Raw genomic sequence first — 27,360 nt, 5'->3', positions numbered from 1 at the left:
ATCAAAAGTATTTTCTATCTATTTATCATTAATTAGGTATCTAATTCATTAGAAATGTTAGAATATACTTTTATGTAACCATTGCTTTTTATGTTAATAAATAAAAATAAAAATAATATTTATTGTAATTGTTGGTATATGTTACTATATTATTGGTGTATTATATTCCAACTACTTATTGTTGTTGATGGATGTTTGGGGCGTGTGGCACGGGCTAGGTAGAGTTTAACCATTGTAAGGAACGCTATTTTTTTTCCTGTATTGGAGTCTCATTTATTTTAATTTTCAAATTCGAGCAATTGAATTAATATTGAAATGTGTCGTATAGTGTTATATTTGTATCATACACTCTGGTCTGTGTGTGTGTGTGTGTGTGGGGGGGGGATGTAGTGCCTATTTAAATAAAACGACGACGACGACGACGATAATAATGCGAATGACCAAAAAAAAACAAACAACGTTCTACTTTATTAGGTTATTATTATTATTATTATTATTTGACGTTGTGTACCTTTATATATTATTCTATACGTGTGTACGATAGGGTTCGATTACCACCACGGTGTTTGCCGTTCGGTCCGGATGTGGACACCGAATCTTCGGGTTTTTCGGTATAATCGCCATAAACATTGTTGTTATACGTTTTGAGGCCTCTGCACGAATATTTTACCGACATATTCGCCACAGAGGTTTCACCATTTGCGATTTTGTCGTCCGAAATACGAACTTGGGTGAGTCGGGTGCGGTCCCTATCGATTGGCGAACAAATCAGATAAAATAATATATTAAATTATATTTATGCGTAACACTCGGCAATCGTCACGAGCCCCACTGGGTAATATATTGTGTACAGTATAACGATTATGACAAACGATCATCGGTGGTCCGACGATAAATCACAATATTGTTTAAAAACGCGACACCGAAAATACAGCCCGACCGAGTTTGCAAGTATTTGAAATAATATACATTAAGCTGCCAAAAATGTCGGTACTCAGGCGTTGTTGAAAATGACTGGAAAATGAGAGTGACCATCTCAAGTATAAGCATTTACCATAAAATTCCCTATGCAACCATTGCTCCAATATTATTATGGTAAGAAATTACAACATTTCATAAAGTTATAAAAGTTTCGATTAAAAACATATCTCTATAGTCTATATTTTATAGTTGTCATACTGGAAACAAATAATTATTAGTTTATCACTAATTCATTATCCAGCAAAGCTTTTGATCCGTGAAAATTAATATTGTGATAACTTTGCTCGGATCTTGCACTTTGCAGTCGGTAGTAAAATAAATCCAGATATCCGTGGCCTACGTTTTGTACTAAACACTGCCTATAAAACCTCGCTGAAAGCTTAGAATTTCGTTCGACTTTCAAATTTACCCGTAATGACTGAGATAGGTCAGGAAGACGTGCGTTAACTTTATACATTTTTTTTAGAGTTCTCGCACAACGTTCGTGACTACTTAAAAGTTTTTTTTTTTAAAAAAACCGTCGTGGACTATTTCACCAGGATATTACATCACTTTTGCAAATGAAACTTATGATTCTATAATGTACACTTAATATGTATTTGTCTATCTTTGTGTGTGTGTGTGTTTGTGCGCGCAAATTTTAAACTGTGTCGCACAACGAACTCGCCACCGCCGCAACCGAACGTCCGGGCCAATTATTATTATTATCGCTTCCCATGGCAATAACCGTACGCGACGCCGCTGACCACCGCTTCCAAGCAGCTTTTAACGCGATTGCCTCGGCGATGTTGTTGGAATTTCGTTTTCGCTCGGTACTCCTATTTCGCATGTACATATTATACGTATATACATATTATACATGGTGAGTAATAATTAACAAACCAGCAGTCGTGACTCGTAATCGTAACGATAATAATAGTATTATGTGGTTATGTAGTAGGTACCCACGATATAATATTATATATATTTCAAATTGTTTTTATTGAGTTAAGGCTCCAACATCCAAGTTTATTAGCCTGAAGGTTATTTTAGTAGGTTTAAAATTGTGAGGTAGGGTACTGCAGTGTTTGTGTGGCAAGGATTCGTCACTAAAACCCCGGGTGGTCACCCATCTAGGAACTAGCGACACCGACTGATGCTTGACCTCAGAACACGTTAGTGACTGAGGCAGTGAGGCCAACCACCGTGCCAATCCAGGCAACTATTATATGTTATTATGTTAGGTCTGACTAAATTTCTGATAGCCACTGGCGCCACTCAAATGTACACAATAATATATTTCTGACCGGACTTGTTCACTGGCTACACGAAATCAAACACTCGACCAATACAAATAGTATCCATCGAAACGAGAATTTAACTGTCCAATTATTGACTTCTTAAACGAATTTAAAAGATAAACCCTTTTCAACCCACTTATCTCACTTCTGACAACTGTCGTCAACAAATTAATTTAAAAGAAAATGTCAACCAACCTAAATACCTTCCAACCTTTATCAATTATATTATTATTCAACAATAACGAATTACTCAAACAAAAATGGACTTCAATATTTACTATACCATAAAAAAAAAATTAACATCACGACTTTAATATTAAGGAAACCCATTTGACACCAGCAATCAAATGGAAAAAAAAATCAAATTAAGGTTCTGATAATGAACGATTCCCCACTCGAGTATTCAGATCTTGATTTATATTCTTTATTTTATTCAAAATATGTACTTCTTATACACTGTTTTCATGGATTGTAAATATCTGTAAATATTTTTAGTAATAATAACAATAAAAAAAAAATGGTACAAGGAGCCTCGGCAGCTGTCGGCGCATTTATATAGCTTATAATAATAACACATTTCGTCGTGTCCGAAATTGCACAGCTGTGAAATGAATTCATTTTGGACTCGAAAATCTAAGGGAAGTTAAATCGCCGATAAATCAAATTCATAATTTGGTATGGTGGAGTAGGGTGTTTGTCTTGAGTACCCAGATTTTTTTTTCCATATCACGCTATGAGCCGGGTTCCAAATCATAATTACATATTATTATTGTAATAGCACTGTTGTACGTTCTTGTGTACATTTTAATGAGCTTTATTTTCGTCACACAAAAAAGCCTTCAAGGTGGTGGAAAAAATTTGACTTCCTAAAAAGTTCTATTCAACTTAATTAAATAATGAAAATTAGCCAAAATGCGCAAAATGCACGTATTACAAATTATAATGCTTAAAATATATCCAGCAGTGAGATAACAACAAGTGTCTGTGAGTGAATTATTGACATTAAGATTTTTATTATATGGGTATACTCATTACCGGCTCTTATTTGCCGATACTATAATTGATAGGATATGATACATTTTTATTGTACTTTTGTTGCACTCTCTAAGTCAACTACAACAACTACAACAACAACAACAAACAACTGTAAATATTATCATTATTAGACGTTAAAAATAATAGAAGACGACGGACACACGGCGATTTGCATAGGCATTTTAGGTGCACCACAATCGCGTGTCCAAGGCTTTCTCGATGAATAATTATTATTAACTATTACGTCACAGATTCGTATTGTTATGAATTAATATAATATTGCAAAAGCGTAGCAGAATGCATTACTAGCAATTAATAACGATCCAAAATTTAATAAAATGTATAATACAATCGTGTTATACGAAGCTTTATTCAGTTGTTGCTCCGAAGCGACTTTCAACGGAAAACTATAATAATAATATAGTTCCATCCAGAGTTCCTTTTTATACATGCTGTGTCTGTGCGCAGTGTGGAATGTCGCATGAGCTATTATTAATAATTATTATAACAGTATGATAAATTCCGATTAAAATTATTACAATGAGGATGATTTTTAATTAAGATTCCTTTACGCTTTATATAATATCATAGTTATTCTTTTCCTCTGAAATTCACGCGGATCATCGTTTCATGTACATCAAAGCGCATAGTATTAATTTAGTAACTTTTCATAAGACCCTGGAATTCTGTTAGCGAAATTAAACGTTTACAGTATATCAGACAATAAACGAATATCGCTGAAATATATATTATAATATATATATATATATATATAATATTATAATGTAACAACATTTTCAGTCTTAAATAGGTTCTATCATTCTTATTATTTTTTTTTTTTAATCTAAAATCGTTACAGAGCCCAAGATTCCCCTTTTTGGTTAATTGGCCGGACAAGAAACGATAATGGCAGGAAGCGAATTTAATTACTGTATTTGATAATTTATAAATTTTTTTTTATCCAAGAATATTGGATTTCAGTCGATTGCCGTTTCTATTATATTATAATAAACATTGATGGGGACGCGTTTTTTTTTTTTTTTTTTAAGTTTTGCATATTAAATATTCAATAAAACTAAACAATATACATGTATATACGATAACGGTGAGTCGGTTATTAGTGCCACATCGATAAACGTGAACAACTTAGCCCTTAAAAGGGGCAACTTTAAATATATATATATATATATATATAAAGGATATATACATTTAACGTTATTGACTACATCCACGCACTACGCGCAAGTATATATTTTTTACTATTATATTATGCACGTTGAAATGGATTCCGTTCGATTTGTTTTTGATGAATCGCCACCGACCAGACAATATCAAATTGAATATTCCACTGCAGATGTTGTAAACCACTAATAATCATTATTAATGACAATAATAATAACTGCATCGTTACATTTTTAATATTATCTTTATTATATTCTCGACGGAAAAAAAATCATATTATTATTATACCTTTTATCTATAAGACCTATATCTCAACTATGAAATTTATTTATTTTTATTATTTATTTACATAAGCTAGCTAGGTAATATTCTATAATATTATAATATTATGCTTAAATAATAATAATATAACAGAGATTGAAATCCGTTACAGTTGTAAACATTCGATTTTCCCTGTACCGATTGTTATTTACTTTAACCGCTTTAACGATAAGGAATTTAATTCCAGTGTGTCGTATAGACATTAAAAAGTAATATAATACTGAAGCGTTAAAATTTTAGAACCAAAATGTCGTGTATAATATTATTTAACTATAGTTGTTCGGTACAACTACACCAATAATAGGCATAAACACACGCAACTATTTACGTCCACACTACATCCAACCGATACTTTGGTGATGGTATTACGGCCAGTGACAAACCACAGTTGTACTGCGATTCAGGACGTTTCTTTTACATCTGATTTCAGACAAAACCTACTGTTTTAATAAAAACGAACATCGTTTTTGATGTCGGATATCATTAAAAATTTTGTATCGCTCAAACCATAAGCGTCGCCGTAGATGTTGACCGATTTAATGCTAATTTATTTTAACGCACACCCAAGTTATGTAAGCCGTTTTAATAACAACCACAGTTTTGAAAATACCTCTTGATGGTTGGTCTGAAGCGAAGAATTTCTTCGTCTTGGGTATTTTTAAAGTGTGTTATTTTCGTTTAGAGACAGTGATCACACATTCCTCAGGAGTGCTAGCAAACGAAAATATTTTGGTAAATATTATAGTTTATGTGAGATATAGACAAACGGTACCTAAGTATAAATTATAATATGCATACCAATATCAATAAAATTAAATACAGAACAAAAAATATTTTGGTATAGGTAAATTTTATATTTTATGCGATGTCGACAAACGGCAAGCACACATAATATCTGTATAGATTGTTACTTTTTTCTGTTTTCAAAACAACGTACTATATCGTTTTCTGTAAGTTCTGTCAAAGCTATTTTATTTGTTTCATTTATTGAAATAATTATCACTTATTTTGTTGTTTTTGATTGTCATGAAATTAACTGTAATAATTGTTTACTATAGGTAATAACAATAATAATATATTATCATTTATTATCTTCCACAATATTCACAAACGTTCATAAATAAATTAGTTAATACTACAAGACATAATATTATACAACCTAGTATTATATTATTTTCCAATCATAATTTGAAAAGATGTTGTGCATTGCATTTATCCTATAATAAACTCGACGTTTTAATGAGTATAATACTATAATGACGTAGGTGTATAAGAGTAGTTGTTTTGGTAATGAATATAATAACATAGCAATTACGGTGATGATGAATAGCTGTCATTCTTTAGATAATTAATTTCGACAAATGTTGTCTTCTTGGAAAACCAACAAGTATTGGGTTGGTAGCATTATTTCGTGCAAATAGCGAGATGGGTATTGAATACATTTTAATCGAAAACAAAATGTTCTCCGAAGATCCCAGATCAAACACTCGGTGGTTTTTCCCGTTGACAAGCTATTAATTGCTGAATCAATAGGCAAATGAACGACATTTTACGAAAACCCTTCGAAAAGAAGAAAAATGTATGACTTGTTATGCACGCAGACTGCAGTATAATAATATAACGTCATTCGACGGTAGCATAGGTACACAAATACCCGTATGCCCACCCTCATCACTTTGAACATGGCAAAATGAATTAGAAACATATCATATTATATACATATAGGATAGGCTAGAGGGTTACTCCAGAGAGGTACCTACTTGATTTCCAAAAACGGCCGAGGAAAAAAGCGCAAGTCACTCGGCGAGTAGACCGCTGCGGTTGTTTGCTCGTCGTCGCTGAACGAAGTCTTTCATTTATTATAACAGCAGGTACTCCATAATATACTCTTTATGCTGACCACTCGTAACCATAAAAAAGTAACCAGCACCTATTGGCGCGACACCAGTGTAAACACGATAATATACATATATAGTGAAATATTATAATATTATATCCCTTCGAGTCGTTGTCTACGCGCGTACGTAAACCTACTTCAAGTATGGCCAACGGGCTGGCACTAGAAATGCACAATAATAAACCATGGTACCTGCCTCATCTACACGTAAGATATTATCATTGTAACGATAGCAAATAACAATAATTATTTTACAACCACGAAAATACAAATTTATATTTCAACAGTATAAGAATATAGGACCGCTGACACGTCTCTGATTTGTTGTGGCGAGCAGGGTGCGAGGAGCCTAAATATTAAAATAATGTATCAACTGTCGTCACGATTTTTGCCCCGTTAAATCTACCCACACCCAGTGTTTGTCAAAAACGAGTTTCCATTAAGAGTAAGTGTTAATGATAGCGTAAATATTTTCCAAGTTATTTTATAGTAGGTAAGTACCTACTTTATAATTCACTAATGCTCAGAACTGTTTGCGTGAATAAAAACACGAAAACCATATAAATTACGTGTTCAGAAGTATCGCAGTGGATTTTATCGCAACGGAGTTTTAAAAAAAGGCAAAGGAAAACCGATCGGAATTAGTTCGATACAAAGTTTTCAAAAATAAGACAAATTTGATACGTATCACACTGGTATGTCGCACATGTAAGTTTCTTCAACGGTAGATTTTTAACCGATACGTAGCGATACACTCACATTTCACCCTCGAAAATCTTTATTGGTGCCCAAGGCCTTCACGGTCCGTGTGTAGGATATTATCCGAAAACATTATCGGACAGAGTTATAGAAAAAAAAACAACTAACTTGGAACAATAATTTACAAGGCGGAAAAACGAAAGTTTCCAAAATAAAATGTGTTTTTTGTTTTTGTTTTGTTTTATTCTTGGTCTTTACACGCATGCTATTCTACACACAAACATTACGCTCAACGGCTAAAAATGTTTTGAATCAATATCCGTATACATTAACGAAATGGCCATAGTATACACATTGTGTTATTATAATATGCATCGACTTGACAGTAATTATTCAATTAATTCATTCCGATTTGCGTTCAGTAATTACGTTTGGTAATTATATATACACGAAAACGCGAGTATACCATAATATTACAAGTATACATTTTCTGTGCATGCTAATTTCATATTTACGATCGAAAATATAATTTCAATGACCAAAATCAAAATGCAGTGTTCCAACGGTATAATAGCATCATTATGTTTTATAGTTTCATCCTAGACTATAGATGTATGACACGAGTTTAGGTGTACGCCATGTACCTGTAGTTAATTAGAACAGTATTACACTATACGCAAATAAATACAACGTTACATTATAGATATTATATTCGGACGAGCCAATGCGTCGAAAATTGCGGTCAAAAGAGAATATAATTGAAGGGAATTTTTCCAATATTTTTTATATCTGTTCATGACGCGTCATGAGTGTATTTATGACCGATTGTTTGTTTAGTAATAAATATTGACGTTGGAATGATTTTTTGTTTTATCCTCACACTATATTTATTTCATTGAATATAACAAAAATATTTGTTCTTAAAATGTATTTAAAATTAATATTAAAAAACTATTTGAATAGAAGTGTAAAATATATAAAGTAATATATCATGTATATGTTCATAATAAATTTAAGCATTTTTCTCAAGTTCCTTATTATTGTAATTAAATACTTTTTTCTTAGGAAATTCGTCGTTTACTAAATAATTATGTTATTGCTTTAATAGCTAACACACAATTTAATAATACAAATAACAATCAATAAAAGTTGAGATTTCTAGTTACTTAAGAACGTCTGCTAGCTATATTTGTTGAGCCATAGTAATATAGCTTAGTATTTATGTGACCTATATCGGGCCACATACTAGTATAATTGAGATTAATTTTTGTTTATAAACTAATGTGGTATAAATGTTTTTATACGAGTACGTATTTTTTTTCTTCATTAGGATAGTTAGAATTTATACTTTATTATGATATATTGATATATTTAGTATATACATAGAATAAAGAAAATGTTTTATCACGTCATAATGATATAATATAATATGCACGCCCTACGGTCAACTTCTCATTTATAAAATATAATACAAAGAACAAGAATATTATTCTGTTAAGACAAGTAAATATCTATATTATAATATTTTGGAATACCAACCGTAGAGAGGCGTGCTCAGGAATTTTTAAAAGGAGAAGGGGGGATTTGAACTTCGTTAAAAGCTAAATCTTGAAATGTTCGATGTTAAAATTTTAATAAATGAGGTAACATTGATATAATATCATTATTGTCGTGCTCGTGCGAACAGTTGTCATTGCACGTGTTTTAATTTTTTAATTCTGTGTACTTCGACTACTGAACTTGCGACAAATAAGCAATACAAACAAAGAAGCACACAGGGTAGCGTTTTTTTCATTTAAAATCACGTTAAGAGTCATTTTTAAATGAATTCAACATGAACGCATGCCATTACTGAAAGAATCGCGTACAACGTTTCCAGTAGAATTGTAATTATTCCTTAGATACGAACATAATCAAAAACGTGTATTATTACATCTCGTTTTGTGTACTATTAAACATATTATCAAGGATACCGTTTTGAACACTAACCGTAGTGTATAAAACCGTTTAAACAGAAGAACACGGTATATCGTATAATTATAATCATTCGTTACACCCACATTTAAAATTAATTCAAAATGCATATAATATACTCATATTATTATAATATAGGTTCTATAATATGTATATATATATATATATATATATATATATAACACTGACACACGACCCGTGTAAACTGTGTGAACATATTATAATGCATAATAATATATATAACATATACCAGTATTCGTGTTAGTTGCGTCGCGTCGTTTAATTTAAATATATAATTTTAGGGTCGAAATCGTTAAAATCAAAAAAGTCATTTGACTGTGACTTTCTGGTTTCCGGTTTTAACCACCGCAGTTTATAAAATATATATTACACTATTATACCTAGACTTGTGCTCAACTGCCTACTCGCGTTCCAACGAATTGTACGTTACTTTTTTTTTTTTTATTAGTATTATTATAATAATATCGTGATTATTGTTTTTCACTTTTACTTCGCAGTATATTATACCTGCAGCAGAGGCATTTAACGACGGAGCGGAGACTATTATACCGAACGACGTCGTTCCGAACGCGTGCACGCGTATGCGTATACAGCGTGAGAATAATGATATCGTTTGTCAACGGCACTATTTTTCTAATGGATTAAAAACAACAAAATTCGCCTCGGCGTGTCAACCGTGCAGTTAACAAAAATATTATGTCTCGACTGCTGTAGGGCCGGCGAACGATCGAGAAACTTTTTAAGCGTTTTTCTCTCCTCCTCTCATTATGATACTGTTATTATTTTTGTTTTTTTAACTCGCGATCAGCGCACGACTCGCAACACCGTCGCCATCTATCGTATATTTTATCAGAGCAGTCGATCCACGGGGTTCGCAGTATAATACCGAATCATTCGTGTAACGCGCAAAATAGGAAAACTTAACTATTTTCAGAGATTATCGTAATGATGGTGATAATAATAATAATATTACACAAACTGCTCGTCACCTGTGTAAACGGCGCACCGCGATGCATTATTCGCAGTGCGCTTTATTAGACGCCGTAACATCATTCACGCAGAAACAATTTCCCGGAAATAACTTCGTCGTGGACAGACATTTTATTTTACGCTTATTATTATTATTTTTTAAAGAAACATCAAGGTCTGTGACGTCGATTGACTTTCGATCGGAACGATAATAATACATCTGCAGTCGATATTTTTGTTAACACAACAATAAAATATCGTATATTATGTTACACACACACACACACAAAAGCTTTAATCGAGCAAACACAAACGGACGTGACCGGTACCGTAATTCTCGGCTTGGTCTCGGGCTCGCTGCAGGTCGGACGAACGGCTGTGTATAGCTGGATTAGAGTGTCGTGAGATAAAAGAGACGAGAAAAAAATTTAACAAACCCTTGATTGACGTCCCCGATAATATTATTGCGCTAATATGAAGTTATACAGGGCGTTTGCGTGACCATTACGATAACAATTTGATAATAATAATTAACCTATCCCTCTATCCCACACTCACACTGTATTATAGAACCAAAATGTATATTTTTTTATCTTTTATACCAATCGATGTTGTAAGTCAATGTCACTATTAAACTAAACGCATATTATACATTTTAATCAATGTATAGGTATATAACTTGTTATTGCAGTAAATTTATGCCATGACGTGTTTATGCAAGCTATAGAATAGTATTATGTATAATCAATAAAATAATGAAACAATATGTATTTCTTCACTCTTTATTATAATATTATACACCTACTTGCTTAGATAGATAAGTATAATAGGTACCTAATATAAATAAATCGTTATAGTCGCAGCATTTAGACTTTTCGTAAACGAACGACCTCTATATTATAAAAAAACTGTCAAGGAAATCCTGAAGATCACGCCTGCACAATCGTAAGACGCACAATATAAATGGTGGCAGCAATAAGTTCACAGAATCAGGTTTAGTATGCGTCCCAACTCCCAATTTGTAGGACTTGTGTCCGTGCAGTCGATGTGTCGCTCGCACATTAATTCCATTCCCAGTATTACGTCTTATAGGTGCTATTACTATTTTTAGATGGGATAGTTTTATTCTATTTTCAAGTTTAAACTTAATTTTATTTCGACGTACAACTGGAATAAAACACTTTGCGTTGAACTATTCAAAACTGCGTTGATTCAATTGGTTCAACTTCCACGGCCAGTCGTACATCGTGCTATCACGTCGTAAAACAACGCTGGGCGCATCACAATATATCTATCATCACGCTTGTGAATAATAATACATGAACGTATAGTGTAGAGTTTTTCTACAACAAATGTCACCGCCATTAGAATAAACATAATATAGGTACCCTAGGAAAAGTGACCCGGTAAAACGAAATTCTAACATTCGTTGTAGAAACGTGTAGAATGCAATTGAGAACATATACGGTGTGCTTATCGGTGGTATAATATTTTCATAATATAAATATATTTATTTTATTTTTCAGCGTTATTGTCAAACCGACAAATTGTATAATAGCACAGAATTTACAAAATAAAATACCTAACTATAGCACAATGCTAAACGGTCCATGCAAAGCTTGCATAATATAATGTACAAGCGTATCCATTATAAAATGGCTCTTTACCCGATTTAAAAATTATTCAAACTTTGATATCAAAATATTATAATAACCGAATATAAAATTCACCAAGTTTGATGTATTTATTTACGATTAGTAAATTATCCATTGTCCATTTTGTGGTAAAATTGTACATGTTTTGTATTTTATATTGCACCAACAGGGGCGTTAATTTACATCAAACCATAATTTGGACAAAATATTTTTTTGTAGGAACGCGTCAGTGCGTGATTCGTTTGAAATATTCACGATTTCAGGTCAAGAACGCGTTTAAAAGATTGATCTCATTTTAATTATTAGTACACTTATTTATAATCTTTTAAATATTGTGAACGTGTTCTATGTATTTCAGAAAAAACCTCACATACGAGTGAAAAAAAATATAAAATTAATTTAACAATATTAAACAATACAATAAAACACCATACAGCACTACTTGGCACATGATCCGTTATCGAGTTCTTCGACGATAATAGACATAAAAGTTTTGATAGATAACGGAATAGTAAGTTAAAATCATTAATTGATTATACCGGATTAGGTTTCTTGCACGCAAGTTCAAATCAAATATTTTTGATTAATTCAAACATACAAATATATTTCTGTGAGTATTTGGGATATTATAATATTTTGTGAATATTTTTAAGTGCTTGAATAATAAATATTTGACTAATAATATTTTATAAATATTTTCTTCTCATGGTAACAAAATATTGTACTATCATACGATTGCATAAAAATTATGACTTAATATTTTTTATAAAGTTTCCGTAATAATGTTTTTTTTAAATATATGATTAAAATGTTTTGTTAATGTTTTTTGTACAATATTTTCAAAAATAAGAACTTTTTGGCCAAAGAATATAACTAAAATAATATTTCCTAATTATTTACGCAATTTTTTTTAAATATTTCGATAATTATAATAATAATCTATGATATTATTATTATTATTTTCTTTAAAATACTTTTACCATAGTTAAGAAATATTTTTATGCTGAGTGGAATATATGATATATGTATTACCCATACCTACAAAAAATATAAATCTTTGAAAAATGTGTTTTGGATAATTATTCAGTCACAATCGTAAATTTATAACTTTGGTAAAATGTTTACCTGCAGAATTTCAAAAAGTTTGATCGTCTAACTTTGACATAATATAGTCTTTATGAAATTATGTATATAAAATAAATAAAATATTTTAGCTGGTGTACCTACCTACAAGCTAAAGTTTTTGAAAAAAATAAATTGTTTTTTTATTAATTATACTTCGTAAAATAACAGCAATTTTTTTCTTAATTGTTATAAACGCGAATAATTAAAAGCCATTGAATAAAAAAACATACCTATACACATAATATATAATATATTATAATAAATACAATAGAATTTCGTAATCGTAAATGTATTTTCGGATAATTATAATAAATTAGATTTTTAATAATACCTCGCAGGTTTTGCATAATTATTGGTATATGATTATTATTGTTTAAACTTCCTAGTATAATAGTATTTTTTATTGTATAATAACAACTAGCATGAAAAAAAAGAAGAAAAAATGTTCGCAAATTTAATAGTGCCATTTACCGGTTCACATATTATATGTGTGACACCGTTACATAATATACTGTAAAGTATAAGTAAGTATAGACATAAATTGTAATAACAAGAAAAAAGGCTTTTATATACATAGTATAGTTATCCGGTTACACATATACACATACACTAATTGTTAGCATGTATAAGAAACGCACCATGTTAAGTTAGTTTGTTCCGGGACAAGTACATCAGCCCGCCACTATGGAACTCCGGATGACCCTATTGTTCGTAAGTCTTTCGTCCTACTACATTTAGTCTGTACCTAAGACTTGTCGTAATTTATTGTGTACAATAAGAAAACATATCAACTAGAACTTAATATTTGGTCCATTTTTCCTGAAGCTCTCGAGTTACGGTTAAATTATAATAAATTTATAGGGCTATGAAAACCCTCACTGAGTTATCTAAATATAACAGGTTCCCCAACCCAGTTACACTTACTTTGAGTACATTTTGTGTGTCCTATATCGATTCCGAATGCTTAGCATCTATACGTGGTATCAATTCGTAACTCTAAAGTTGGTTTGTTTTTTTTGGGATATCGACCGCTGTAGTATACGTACTCACTCGCGTAGCATTGGAGCTGCCTATTGGCATTAGACCATTTCCAATCGCACCCCATTTAAACAAATGTAAGCAAATATGTGCCTCCTACAAAAGTGTCCGTTTTTCCTTTCCATCCGTAAAGCGTTTCCGAGACAATAATATATACTTTTAATTTATACGCGTGTATCCTATCTTGTATGTGTAACAGTCACAAATAAAGAAATACAAATGCATATATATAGAATATTATATACATTCCATATTAGTCCCGCGATGAATCAATAAATATACACTTAGTGTTGCAGGGAAGAGGAAACGCACAAATTCCATTCAAGATTAATTTCGGGCCATTGTTCGCGAACCGTGCACAATTTCAAAACCTTCCGACCATTGACGAACTTTAAGTTTTTAGCTTCAATCTCACTTTGCGCCTTTTGATTCGAAAAAAAATTCAAGACCCACGAGATTGGATGATATCAACTTAGACTGTGCTGCACGCTGTAAGTATGTCTGCCAGTTTCAAAGGGTTCTTATAATACGCATGTATATATATATAAACATTAGTTAAGCTGGTCGTTTGACGCAGGAAATCCATTCTAGTAATATAATTAAATTTCGCAAAATATACCGTGATGGTATACGTATAATATCGGGCAAAAAATATAAAGTTGTTCTCAGAACATCGCCAAATGTTGGTATAAAATATAATATAAATAAAATATAAATAGAATCGTATCGCGTGTAACGATTATTTTTAAAACAAAAACATAAGCTTTGATACCTACCGATATTAAACTGTGATAAAAACCAAACGCTATCGTTACGACTACAAGGTAGCTACTCTGGTTTGTTTATAGCGAGAACTGAAGTAACCATAAAGTTAAGACATCATTTTACAATAATCGTATTTTGATTCGATAAACTATTAATACGATACGGTTTGCACAATATGGTCGAATCGGGATGGTAATTATTGCAATGCCATAATAATAATATATAGTTAAACAGAATCCAATCAGAATATTGTAATTATTAAGTGCTAAGATATGTCTGTGACTTGCATGTTTTTCCTATTGGGCCTGTTATATGCTAATTCAAAGAAAAATACATTAAATGTAAATTTTTACAATGGTGTGAGTAAAATTTTAATTCCATATTCTTAGGCTTAAGAAAGAAAATATTTAATCCAGTTTTGAAGTTGAATTAACAAATGTATGGTTGAAACTAATTGAACCTAATTGAGTAATTATTCAATCAAAAATCAAGGGAAGAAATACAATTGAACTGGAATGATGTTATTATAGGTATGTTTGAAATATTTTTTATATTATAGATAGTTATATTTTTTATGTCTAATAAAAGTTAACTAAAATAATGATTATTTCCAAAACACTTTTCGGAGACTTTGACGTAATAATTTAAGTAGTCTAAAAGAATAAATATAAGCTATATATATAGTTATTCAATTCATACCACAACTGAGTGCCTATGCCAGTAACATTTCGAAACTAACAATTAAGTGATTATTATAATAATTTTGTTTTTTAAACATAAATAATATTATACCTGTTTTGCATACTATGTTTTAATGGCTGCATAATACAACTATTAAGAACTCTATAAGTATATTTTAATATTACATTATAGTTCATCAATATCTGAGCTCTGATTAAAATGATGATGATTTTTATTCGTAAGCGCACGGGTGAATAATTTGACTCTATCCCGTTTGCGGTCGACGGAGCATCGGCGCAAAATAACAATAATAATTTTTATTATATTATTATTCAAACGTATAACGCAGTGTATGAACAAAACGATATCTCCATCATGCGTCAGTTATAACTCGGTTGCCGGTATAATATGCACCTATATACGTCTGTTGTATAGCAAACAACATCAAATTTATTGCCATACACGAGCACGATAATGCGTGAGGAAAAGTAGGGGGAAAAATCCCGCTTTGAATTCCGCGGTGTGCAAGATTCGACGATTTATTTTTGTAAACTACCCTCGTACCGCGGGCACCGTCGTACCCGTAGTGATCGTTCCTTTATTCTTATGTGTATTATTGCGCTTGTAAAACGCCGCATAAGCAACATAATATAAATTTGACACCGTGCTCGGGTAAATATAGATAATTAATATAAATATATTATAGATATTGTACAACGAACGCGAGGAGACTTTAATCTGGTTTAATTTAACCAGTGTTATAAAATATTTTTAAAAAATTTTTATTTTTTGTATATTCCACAATTACAGAAGGTTTTTTTTTTTCGTTTAACACATTACCACATCAAATATTAAAATATTTTATCTACTACCTATATACTTATCCAAACCAGTGAAATTCGTACAGACAAAGAGGGATTTTAGAATTTTTAAATTAAAATATAATGTTAGGTACTATACACAAGATATTATACGTATAATTCTCTGGAGCATACTGAGATATTTAAATTTGAAATTTTAAGTTTCTAAGACGTGTCCTTGTTATTATAACGATAATAATGAGTACCTAGAATTCTACCACCGATACCAGGCACTTGGAGGGGTAACGATGTCGTCAGTATTATATGACCTCAATAGAATTTTAGATCACGGTGGTTTCATAGATAAATAATTTCTAAGCTAATTTTGTTTATCTAACCATGGTTAGTAAAATATGTTATAGACACGACACTCTTAGAATTTTGGATTAAACACGTTTATACACTACAGTAGGCCAACGGTTTGAATGAGATAATGGTCCATCGGGACAAACCAACCCTTTTCCAAATGTATACGAATAAGTCCAAGAGATGACCTTTCGTTAGACGTATATAGATATATAGATATGTGTGTGTGTGTGTGTGTGTGTTTGTGTTTCAGTATTTTATTATTCCTTTTTTTCTCTTCGTCAGTTATATTTTTTTGAGAACACGCGACGACAAAAATATAGCTGAGCTTTGCTGGAGAACTTTAAGCATATATTGTTCGCTATGAAGGCCCACTGGGACTTTGGATTTACAACGAACGAGTTCAACCAAGTTTGACCGATGGACCGGAAACTGCGTGTTCGTATATTCTATACATCGTGGTTTAGATTGGTTACCAGTATAATATGCAAAGCAGTTGTTATTTGTATTTTATACAACTCATGATATTTGGAAATTTTAAGATTTAATTCTTATTGCTGGCCGACAATTTGTTGTTGAGCACATAACATTTTTATTTCAACTATTAATATTTTAATCGTTCCCGGAACTACGTTAACATTGTTGCATTATACACTCATAATGTGTATAAAATTATAATGACTTTACCTATATAATTTATAAAATAAACACACTAAACTCATTTACATTTTTTAAGCACATAAATATTCAAATGCATGATTTTAATTTAAACTGATCAAACCGGGTCATTGATACAAAAGTTACGGATAAAAAAATGTTAATATTTTTAGCAGGATTTTTAAAAAATTATTTAAAATAGGTACCTAGTATTTATTTTTAATTTGTTTGATTTTATCAAACGATTGGTAATGATCATTTCACAAAAGTTTTAGATAAAAAAATGTTAGTATTTTTACCAGGACTTTTACAAAATTATTTAAAATATAGTATTTATTTTTAAATGATATCAAACGATCAGTCAAATATAAATATTTTGTATTTCTGATATAAATTGCTAGTACAAATTAAATACATATTATTTTTAAAACTATTGAAATTCAAAGAACATAACATTTTTTTTAAAATGTAATATAGCTAAATAATGTTCAAAGAACTATAATTAAAATGATGAATTTAATTTTAGTTTTGGTTATCATTTATCATAATTTTGTATTGGTTAGGATAACTTGCAACTATTTTCAATAATAAATAAATAATACTATTTTACATAATTATTTAATACAAAACAATACGTTATATTATGCACCCATTATAAATTACTCTTCTCTTCACAAATACTTTTAAACTGATTTCATTGAATGTATCTATATAATGATTCATTATCATCAATTATTCATTCGATATAAAACACAGCTGTAATTTAGTAATTTATCACGGTCATAAAATAAAACGGTTAAGTGCTTTACACTGTTATGAATCAAATATTAGGATATTATAGATATCGACTACTTGTAGTTCGCTGCATGTTATAATATTAATGCAATGACTGAGATGTTTTAGTCAAAATGATAATAACTAATAGGTAACTAATAATTGTTAGAGTTGGATTGAGTTTCTTTGCATAACTTACATTGTTTATTATAGCTTTGTGTAATACCATTCTACAATGGTCTGAGGTATAATAAATCTAGATTCCGTACAAGTTAGATTATGGGATTTGACATATTATTGAGAATGAGCATAACAATTATTCTAAAGTATGGAAAACTTAATTGTTTTATAAATGCAAAGTAGATAGGTAGATACATTTTCACAGTGTATTTTTATTGTGATATAAATATTAAATAGGTATGACTGACGATTGTACAATATTATAATGATAATATATTATTCATTAATCTTAATATGTGAATTGAATCATTCAAACTTTAATATTCAGATCATAATTGTTCGATTCATAAAAAAATATATAATGTAATCGAACAAAAATTGAATATTTAAATAAAATAGAACGTTAAAATATTAACTATAATATTGATGCATATACCTTAGTTGAAATAATTGATTTTAGTTCAGTAAACAATATATTACATATAACAATTTATTTATATAGGTAGTTGTGATAAAATGGAATGAAAATATATTTGAAAATCAAAACCAATTAAATTATGTTATAAAAAAATATTAAAACTATTAACTATTATGCATTAGATGCAAATTATTTTGTTTCAATAAGAAATTGAATTGAATAATGAATAAATATTTGATTATGTGCAGTAAATTGTTTATTTTACTCAAATTCTAAATAGTAGAGTGGCTGTTGTATAGATACTACACATACTATAGGCTGTAAAAAAATATATTTAAATTAATTTATTGGTGTGGATCATATAGGTGTGCAGTTATGTTAGAGCTAAAATATGAAACATTAAATATTGTCATACAGCATCAACTAATATTATTTTACATTTATATATATTTTTTAAATATAGCTTTAGGTATTTATATATTATACTAATATATTATTTTCTTTTTGATATTAAAAAAAAAAAAGTTTACAATCGTTCTTTTATATTGTACGGTTAAATTTGATAACAGTTATTTTGTGGGGTTGTAAATTTAAAAATAAAATGTATAAAAATAATGTTGAGTATAAAACAAAAATAGCATGTAAATATTTTATATTTTAAACTGCGCATATTATATCGCATGACAAATGACGATGCGATGTTAAATTATCCTCAAGGGACAAATGTATGACGTTTTATGTTTTATATTTCATACAATTTGAAAATCAGTAAAATTAGCTATATGGAGAATTATTGATAAGAGAAAGCTGTATTAAATGGTACCTAAGTTGTAATGGATGAATTCAGATAAATTACAGTCGCAATAATTACTACCAATATAATATTAGGACATAAATAAATATTGATTGTGTGTCATTTGACTGGCAGAGTTTTTTTTATTTTTTTAACTAAATCAATTAAAAGTAAAAACTTTTTCAGGATCAGAATTCGTTACAAACTAATACAATTTTTAACACTTATATATTCCAGATTTTTACATTGGGTTAATGTACTTACTTTGTTTTAAAATATTTGACTAAACCAAACCAACCTATTATGAAGAAAAAAATACCATAACTTTGAAATAATATTAATTTTTATATTGTTAAAGAATTTCAAAAATGTTATTGTTACAACAGCAAGATTATTTACCAACTTTTTTGTAAATAAAGTGATTTTCAGAAAAGAAAAAATACTGAATATTAAAAGAAATATTCTTTTTCAAGTTTTCTCGCTTTTGTTTTTATCTACAACACAATAATATAGATTATATCAGTAGAAGATTATTAATTATTATTATTAGCTACTGTAATAATATTTATAATATTAGTATATTATAAGCAATATTTATCTTAGTACTAGGTAATTAAAATGTTGATACTTGATAGTAAAAGTAAACGGTTTTATAAACTTATTTTTTTTACAATGAAATTACAATATTTAAATATAATATGTAAATTTCCACGATATAATAATGATTGTCAATAATATTTTCTACTTGTTTTAATTACTTTTAAATAGCCATGGATAGCTTTTAGATGGCTATAGAGCTCGTGTATTTTATCCTACAAAGAAAATTATTATATTTTTGTCAAACTCATAATAATATAGTTCTAAACCCGGATCAGCATTTATTTAATTAATTTGCAAGACAATACAAGTGTACAACAATATTGTTTTTATTTTAATGACAAATGGTGAACACTTTGCACTTTATAAAATATCAAATACATAAGACCTGTTTAATCAAAATGATTTGTTTCTTTCATGAGTAAGTACCTACATTTTATGAATTCACCCATAGTGTTGTTTCGAATACGGAACTTACTAATGTACTGAGCTTTTTGAATGGATGCAGTACAAACAAAAATCTAACACAAAAGGTAATTTTGAAATTACAAGTTAAATAGGTCGTAACTTTGACAGATAATAAAGAAACGTACGGGGTTCTTTATAGCATGTAAAGATTTCAGTATGAAATTAAAACATCGAACAAAACAAAAGTTTTAAAATTAAATCATACAACGAAGTGGCAAGTTTGGCCAGAGTATTATTTTTAAGTTATTTTAAATTAAAAAAAACATATCAAATGTCATAGCCTAAATATTTTTTTATATTTTAAATTGTTTTACTCTCATCTTAAATTTTATTCAAAGCTTCGGAGATTCTTAGTTTTTAGAGTAGCGTTAAAAGAAAATATCTTATTATACATAATAGGCTGTAGGCCGTAGGTTTGTTTTTTATTAAAATTCCAAGAAAACAGATGAGAATAAAACATTTAAATACTCAACAGTTTAAATGCCAACGTATTCTAACGTTCTTATACTTATTATATGATATTTTATGCTATAAAACTACTTATTTGTTATTATTATAAACGAAATTAGCAGGATTGAACCAAACAATTAATTACCAATTATCTGGAATCTTTACACTTGATTTTGAAAAAAGTGGACATTTGGTATTGGGTGTTAAACTTTAATGCGATTAATTTTTTAATTGAAGTGACAAATGTAAAATTACATATTTTCAATTTCATGCATAGAAAAAAATAAAATAATGAAAGATATAAAAAATGAATAGTAATATATAGGTAGGTATTTGATATTAATTAGGTATACATTTTTAAAATTATTATCCCAATATTCGTTTTATAAAATTAGAATATCATAAGGTTCCTTATTAATTATTGTGCTGCACATTTTTACTAATTTAAATTTAATTTAAACGTATTTGTGCAATGTGTGTATTTTTACAATAATATGTGTACATTTATTTTTATTTATGGTAATTTTATGAATTACATTAATTTAATATTCTCAATCATTAATTCGTAAACAGTCATACTCACGATAATCAATTACTTACAGGTAGAAATTGATGTTTTTAAGAAAATCATTTTAGTTAGGTTAGGTTAGGTTTTTATATGACTTAATTAAAAATGTTTAATTAATTTCATTTTAACTTTTAATAAATACAAGTTTTATAATATGATACAAGAATATTTGATAGAAAACAATTATTATGATATCATTATTATATTCTGCCTCCAAGAATATTGTTTTGATATTTATAGCTGAACTGTAAGTATAGTGAAAATATAATATTATTATTTAACTAACTACAATATCATGACAAGCACAAGTTTTGCAATAACAATTTTGCTTAAGTATCTACGCAATATTAAAAGCTTTTTGAAATAATAACAGAATAATACCGAACACCTTTCTAACGTAGATAGTTACACCTATATTATTATTAAATAATGCACATTTGCATGGAAGGCGCTAAATTGCATACTCGATGCGCCGTTCTACAAATTGAAATCGTCAAAAATAATTTTTCCAATCTTTACAGTATTATATTTTGAAATTAAATTGTCTGTAAATACTGAAAATTATAATTTAAAAAAAATGTCTATACAAATATAATACTATGATTGAACGCAATATCGACATTGTGATGGAAAAATTCTAATTACCAATTCAAATGTTTCAATCCCGAATCAAAATGTTATACTTCACCGTGTACATTATTCATATTATACCTATGTCATTATACCAACAACATTTTATAAAAACAATATCATATAATCCAACTACATGGATAACGATAAACGACGATTTTTTCTATTGATAACGTCATGATTGTAAATATAACATATTATAATATCGTAATGATAATTCATGTCTACACTCATGACATCGATAACTTTAAACTTTATTTGAAATTATTATTCTTACGTAATATTTTTATATCATTGCAATACAACTATTTTTAGTTTTTTTAGTTTTCTGAGTGACATATTTGTTATTAACGTATTTCGAAACAGAATATTATGTCTCTGAGAACATCAATACATAAAATTCAAATACCGACATTTTTGTTGGAGCTACAAATCTACTAAAAAACCATAACATCTAGATAATAAAAAATAATATAAATGGATCACCTTATTGGCATATTATACATTATTTCAGATTCTTTAGTAAATTAAAATGACTAAGTGTTACAATTATTATTATGTGTGTATTATTTTGTAAGTGCCATCACATTTTTGAGTGAAATTCATCTTCCTATCCTAAACTTGATGGTGGTTAAATGGTAAACACAATACCAGTTTTTTTCGTCATCGTCAATTGCATTTGTTGTTGTTGTTGTTGTTGTTGTTGTTCAAATACTATTAATCGTAAATACTATAAACTATTCTCTGTTACGTATATTATTATTTTGAATGAACAATTTAAAAATATTTAGAGCAATTTTAAGTTTATTATACCATTCAATTATGATAACATAAAATTTTCTTTAATTTGTCAAAAAAATATTTAAATTGAGTATTTGAACACTGTATAATCAATAACGAAAATGAATAACGTTTTGTCATAATATTCATAACTAAGATATTAAGAAAATAAATATGCTTAGATTAGAAGCCAACCGTCTCTGTTCAGAATCATTTTTCGTATACAATGATGTATCTTGGAACTCAAATTTGACACGATATTCATTGCATTAACCAACTCAATGACGAGATATATTCTAGTAACTTTCCAAGTGTTTGTAAATGATGTATACAATTGTATTATACTATAATTTAGCTTTAATTATAAAATATAAATTATAAGTAGTGTTCACAAATCACAATACAATTATTTCTTATCACCTATGAATTGCAACATGAACATAATAGCAGGTATTTTAACATTTTTGAACTGACCAAAGTGTGAATTAACGGCAAACATCAATATTATTGTTTTAGGAATTAAATACAACTATAAGATATAGGTATAGGCATAAGATAATAAATTATTGTGGGTACCTATATATATAATATGTTTGTGTTATTTATAAAATATAATTCTACTCGCATATTAATTGTTGTACACACAAACTACATGACTAAAATACAATTTTTTTTCATTTTTTTTTCCACAGTTCTGTCACCTATATTTCAAGCTAAAGTTTCTACATAAAACATTTCGCATTTTGTCAGTTCTATGTCAAATGAAGAATAAAACCACATTTTTCAAAAACTTTTGTACATGAGTATTAAATATTATACACACATATTTTGAACCTCAGGGTGGACCACATCACAAGAAAGTTTCTCACCCGTGAGATAAAAACAATATCAGATAATATTTATGTATATGTTTATAAGAAACGCGATGGCCATTTTTATATTCCTATAGTGATATGTGTTAGTTCCTTTTTTTTTTATCTAAAATTTGATTTACATCGTAACTTTACACTTCGTAGTTAACGGATATCGATACACCCCAGACCACATCATTTTTTGAAATACAATTTATGATTTAGTATTTTCATTTTTACCTCCTTTTTTTATAAAATTTCAATTTTTGGAAGCGATTTCCATTATTGTTCTGTCTAAATTTCGGTTTTATTTTTATAATTTTATAATTTATTTACATTATTGTTTTTGTTGTTGTTATTAATCACCAATTTAAAATTATTAAACTCAAATATAGGTTACACTTATGACATTTTTGTTATTTTCAATTGTTATAAATACGCATTACGTTTTTTTTTTTTTTGTTACAATGTTTAATCAACGGACACGTACGAAAAATGAAACCTTAATAATAACCGTTTTGCCAGCTGGTGGTTTTAAAAAGTAATCAGAAGTCAAGCCATTTCTTTGGCAAAATTTCCACCGGACCTGTACTCGGTGCGAAAAACTTTGAGCATTAAGGTCGACACCTTGTCGCTGAATTTCGAGTAACGTCCAAAATGATAATATAGGCTGTTATTTATAAAATACGTTTCACGCGGAATCAAGGTATTTTGACTTCTACAGAAAATTCGTGTTTCGAAGAAAATGATAATTACATTGTGGTTTTCGGGGAACTTTTATTTCTGAACTAATTTCAACAATACACATTATTTTCGGAATTCAAATATTCAACGAAGAAAATTCTCTTAAAAATTGTATAAATATTAAATATACACGCAGACTGTAGTCAAATTAAAATAAAGTCATCCTAGGTACGTATGATAAGAGTTTTAAGTATGTCTTATATTTTAATAATAATAGTGTATTATAATACACTAATTTTATATAGCTGTTAAGAACAATGCGTCTAGCAATACAATATTTTGATTGAAATAAATGGTGAGATAAAAGCTACCCTTCAATAACATGTAATGACAGTAAAAATACAACTAATATAATAATTTTATGGAAACTGATGAATTTTATTAATATTATGAGCATAATTTGGTTGAAGATTTTATTTAATAGAAATAAATGCGTACCGAAGTATGACATTTTAGCATAGTAATATTATTCTTCTCAAAATAATATTATAAGTATCGATAATTAGCACTACAATACGCGGGGACGTATACATTTTTAATATAATACTATAACCTTTTTGCATATTATTATTATTTCGTTACTCGGTTAGAGGGCTGAATACATTACATTTATACTGTGGTCGAAGGTGCACGATATAAGTATGAATCGAGGACGATTACCAAATGTGTACCTACCGTTGATACGTTCATTAACGAGCCCTCAAGATTATGGGTACAGTTTTTTAATCGTCGGACGCGGTTTAAAACCTATGCCTATTTATTACGATCAATAATACTAGAGTATAATATTAATATGATTAACACACACCTGTTTCGTCGTCGACGATGGTCGCGGACGCCTTGTTGGGCGCTCCTCCGCTGCCGCTGCCGCTGTCCACCGAGGCACGGACCGCGACGATCAGCAGACACCCGAGCGCGCATAATATCACGGCCGTCTTCATGTCGCGAGTTGTTCTACGCGATGTTTGCCGGCGAAAAGAAATAAAAACTCCAAATTTTCAACAAAAAAAAAAAAACAAAAAACCGTTATTTCGCGGGAAAAACGCACCGAGATCGGTATGCAAACCAAAAAAAAACGTCTTAAACCGTCAAAGAAGCAATAACAAAAAAAAAAAAACGAACGCGCGAAAAATCCTCCTCGTGGGGAGGGTCAAGTCATCGCTCCGGATGAGACGGACACTCGTCGTATATTATTACCGTCTGGACTCGGCGGTCGTCCGCTATCGCTCTAGACCGAGTGGTGCCGGACGGAGAGCGTAAACACAGCGACGGATGACAAAAATCGGTACAGTCTTAATATTATAATCTTTGAAATAATTATTGTTGGACGCGAATAGGCGACGACGGTGGCGGTTTGGCGCACATAATATTATTATTATTATTATAAAACACGCGCGCGCGGCGCACACACGAGAGACACGGACAGCGGCAATGTGCGTCGAACACCGGTCGCCAGATGACTGCTAACCACCCGACCCGGTCGCGTACGCTGAGTGGTCGTCGTGTGTGCTCGGCGGCGGCGGCGTCGTCGGCGGCAGCGCGCGCGGAGACTTCGTCGTCGTCGTCGTCCGTCGCGGCGGCGGCGGCGTCGGCATTCAACGCGTGTACCATTCGACGACGACGACGCGGGGATGTACCGCCAGACGAGTAGTTGTTGTACGACTTACCTATAATAGCAATATCGTGGTACATATTATTGTTATTTGTATTATTATAAGCGGCACTCGGCGCGGTGCTATCGATCATTCCAGATCCGGGGGGTATCAGGGGTCGCGATCCCTCCCCCCCCACATTGAAAGTCAGCAGTCGGCAGATTCTCGACTAGAGATTATTAGTTTATACCTTCATGTTGTTTTTTATTGGCCCGTTGATCAACTGACGTGGTAATTATTATAGTAATTACATTTTAGAATGGACAGAGATGTTCGAAAATATTTTTTACGGACCCCAAATTTATCACTGTAAATGTAGCTGGTGCGTATAATATTATAGGTAATGCGTCCACTCGTGTGTTATAATTATTATTTCATTTTCATTTTTTTTTAATTTTTATTATTTTATAGGTAAAAATTTTAAAATTGAATTTTAGTTGAATACTTACTATATTCAATTATGCAAACTATAAGCTTTACTTCACTGATATATTTTTATTCGACAATTTATATTTTATATCCACAAGTTCCATTTGTTTTCTAAATGTATTTATTTTTATTGACTATACAGGTATATTACCTCTACTAATAAATCAATTGTATTTATATTATCATAGTTAATACGCATTAGTGTGGTGCATTATTTATTAATACCTGTTAACAATTATTATTATCTATTTATTTAACTATTTATTATTATTATTTTTTAAATTGAACTTAAGCCCGGTGACTATGGCCTTTAGCTGTTGTAGGGGTTATGAACTGTGGTTGGTAAGGTTGTTACGGTAGGTAAGCAACACGTGTACGTGTGGCAAGGTTTTCACTATTATGAATCCGGGAACTATAAGTAACTATAACTATAGTAGACGCGGGCATTACTTACTCTCGGGCAAATTGGGCTACTGGTAGCAGCCAACATGCCAAGCCAAGCCATCTATTTATTTTACTTTTTTCGCTATTCCTATGATTGCGTAAATATACATAGCGTGATTCATCAAACGTACTCATC

At 30.0% G+C, this 27,360-nt stretch overlaps 1 protein-coding gene across 1 annotated transcript in view; it reads right to left on the bottom strand.

The window, feature by feature from the left end:
* Positions 1 to 26,161, bottom strand: part of LOC132937511 (nephrin-like) — a 485,631-nt gene extending 459,470 nt beyond the window's left edge. The window contains exon 1 of the mRNA XM_061004329.1: positions 25,508 to 26,161. Within this exon, the coding sequence (XP_060860312.1) occupies positions 25,508 to 25,640 (133 nt within the window). The 5' untranslated portion in view covers positions 25,641 to 26,161. The remainder of the gene's footprint in view (positions 1 to 25,507) is intronic.
* Positions 26,162 to 27,360: the final 1,199 nt, after the last annotated feature.

The sequence above is a fragment of the Metopolophium dirhodum genome, chromosome 1, assembly GCF_019925205.1.
Source record: "Metopolophium dirhodum isolate CAU chromosome 1, ASM1992520v1, whole genome shotgun sequence".
Lineage (NCBI taxonomy): Eukaryota > Metazoa > Arthropoda > Insecta > Hemiptera > Aphididae > Metopolophium > Metopolophium dirhodum.
This window is presented reverse-complemented; position numbering and strand designations above follow the sequence as displayed.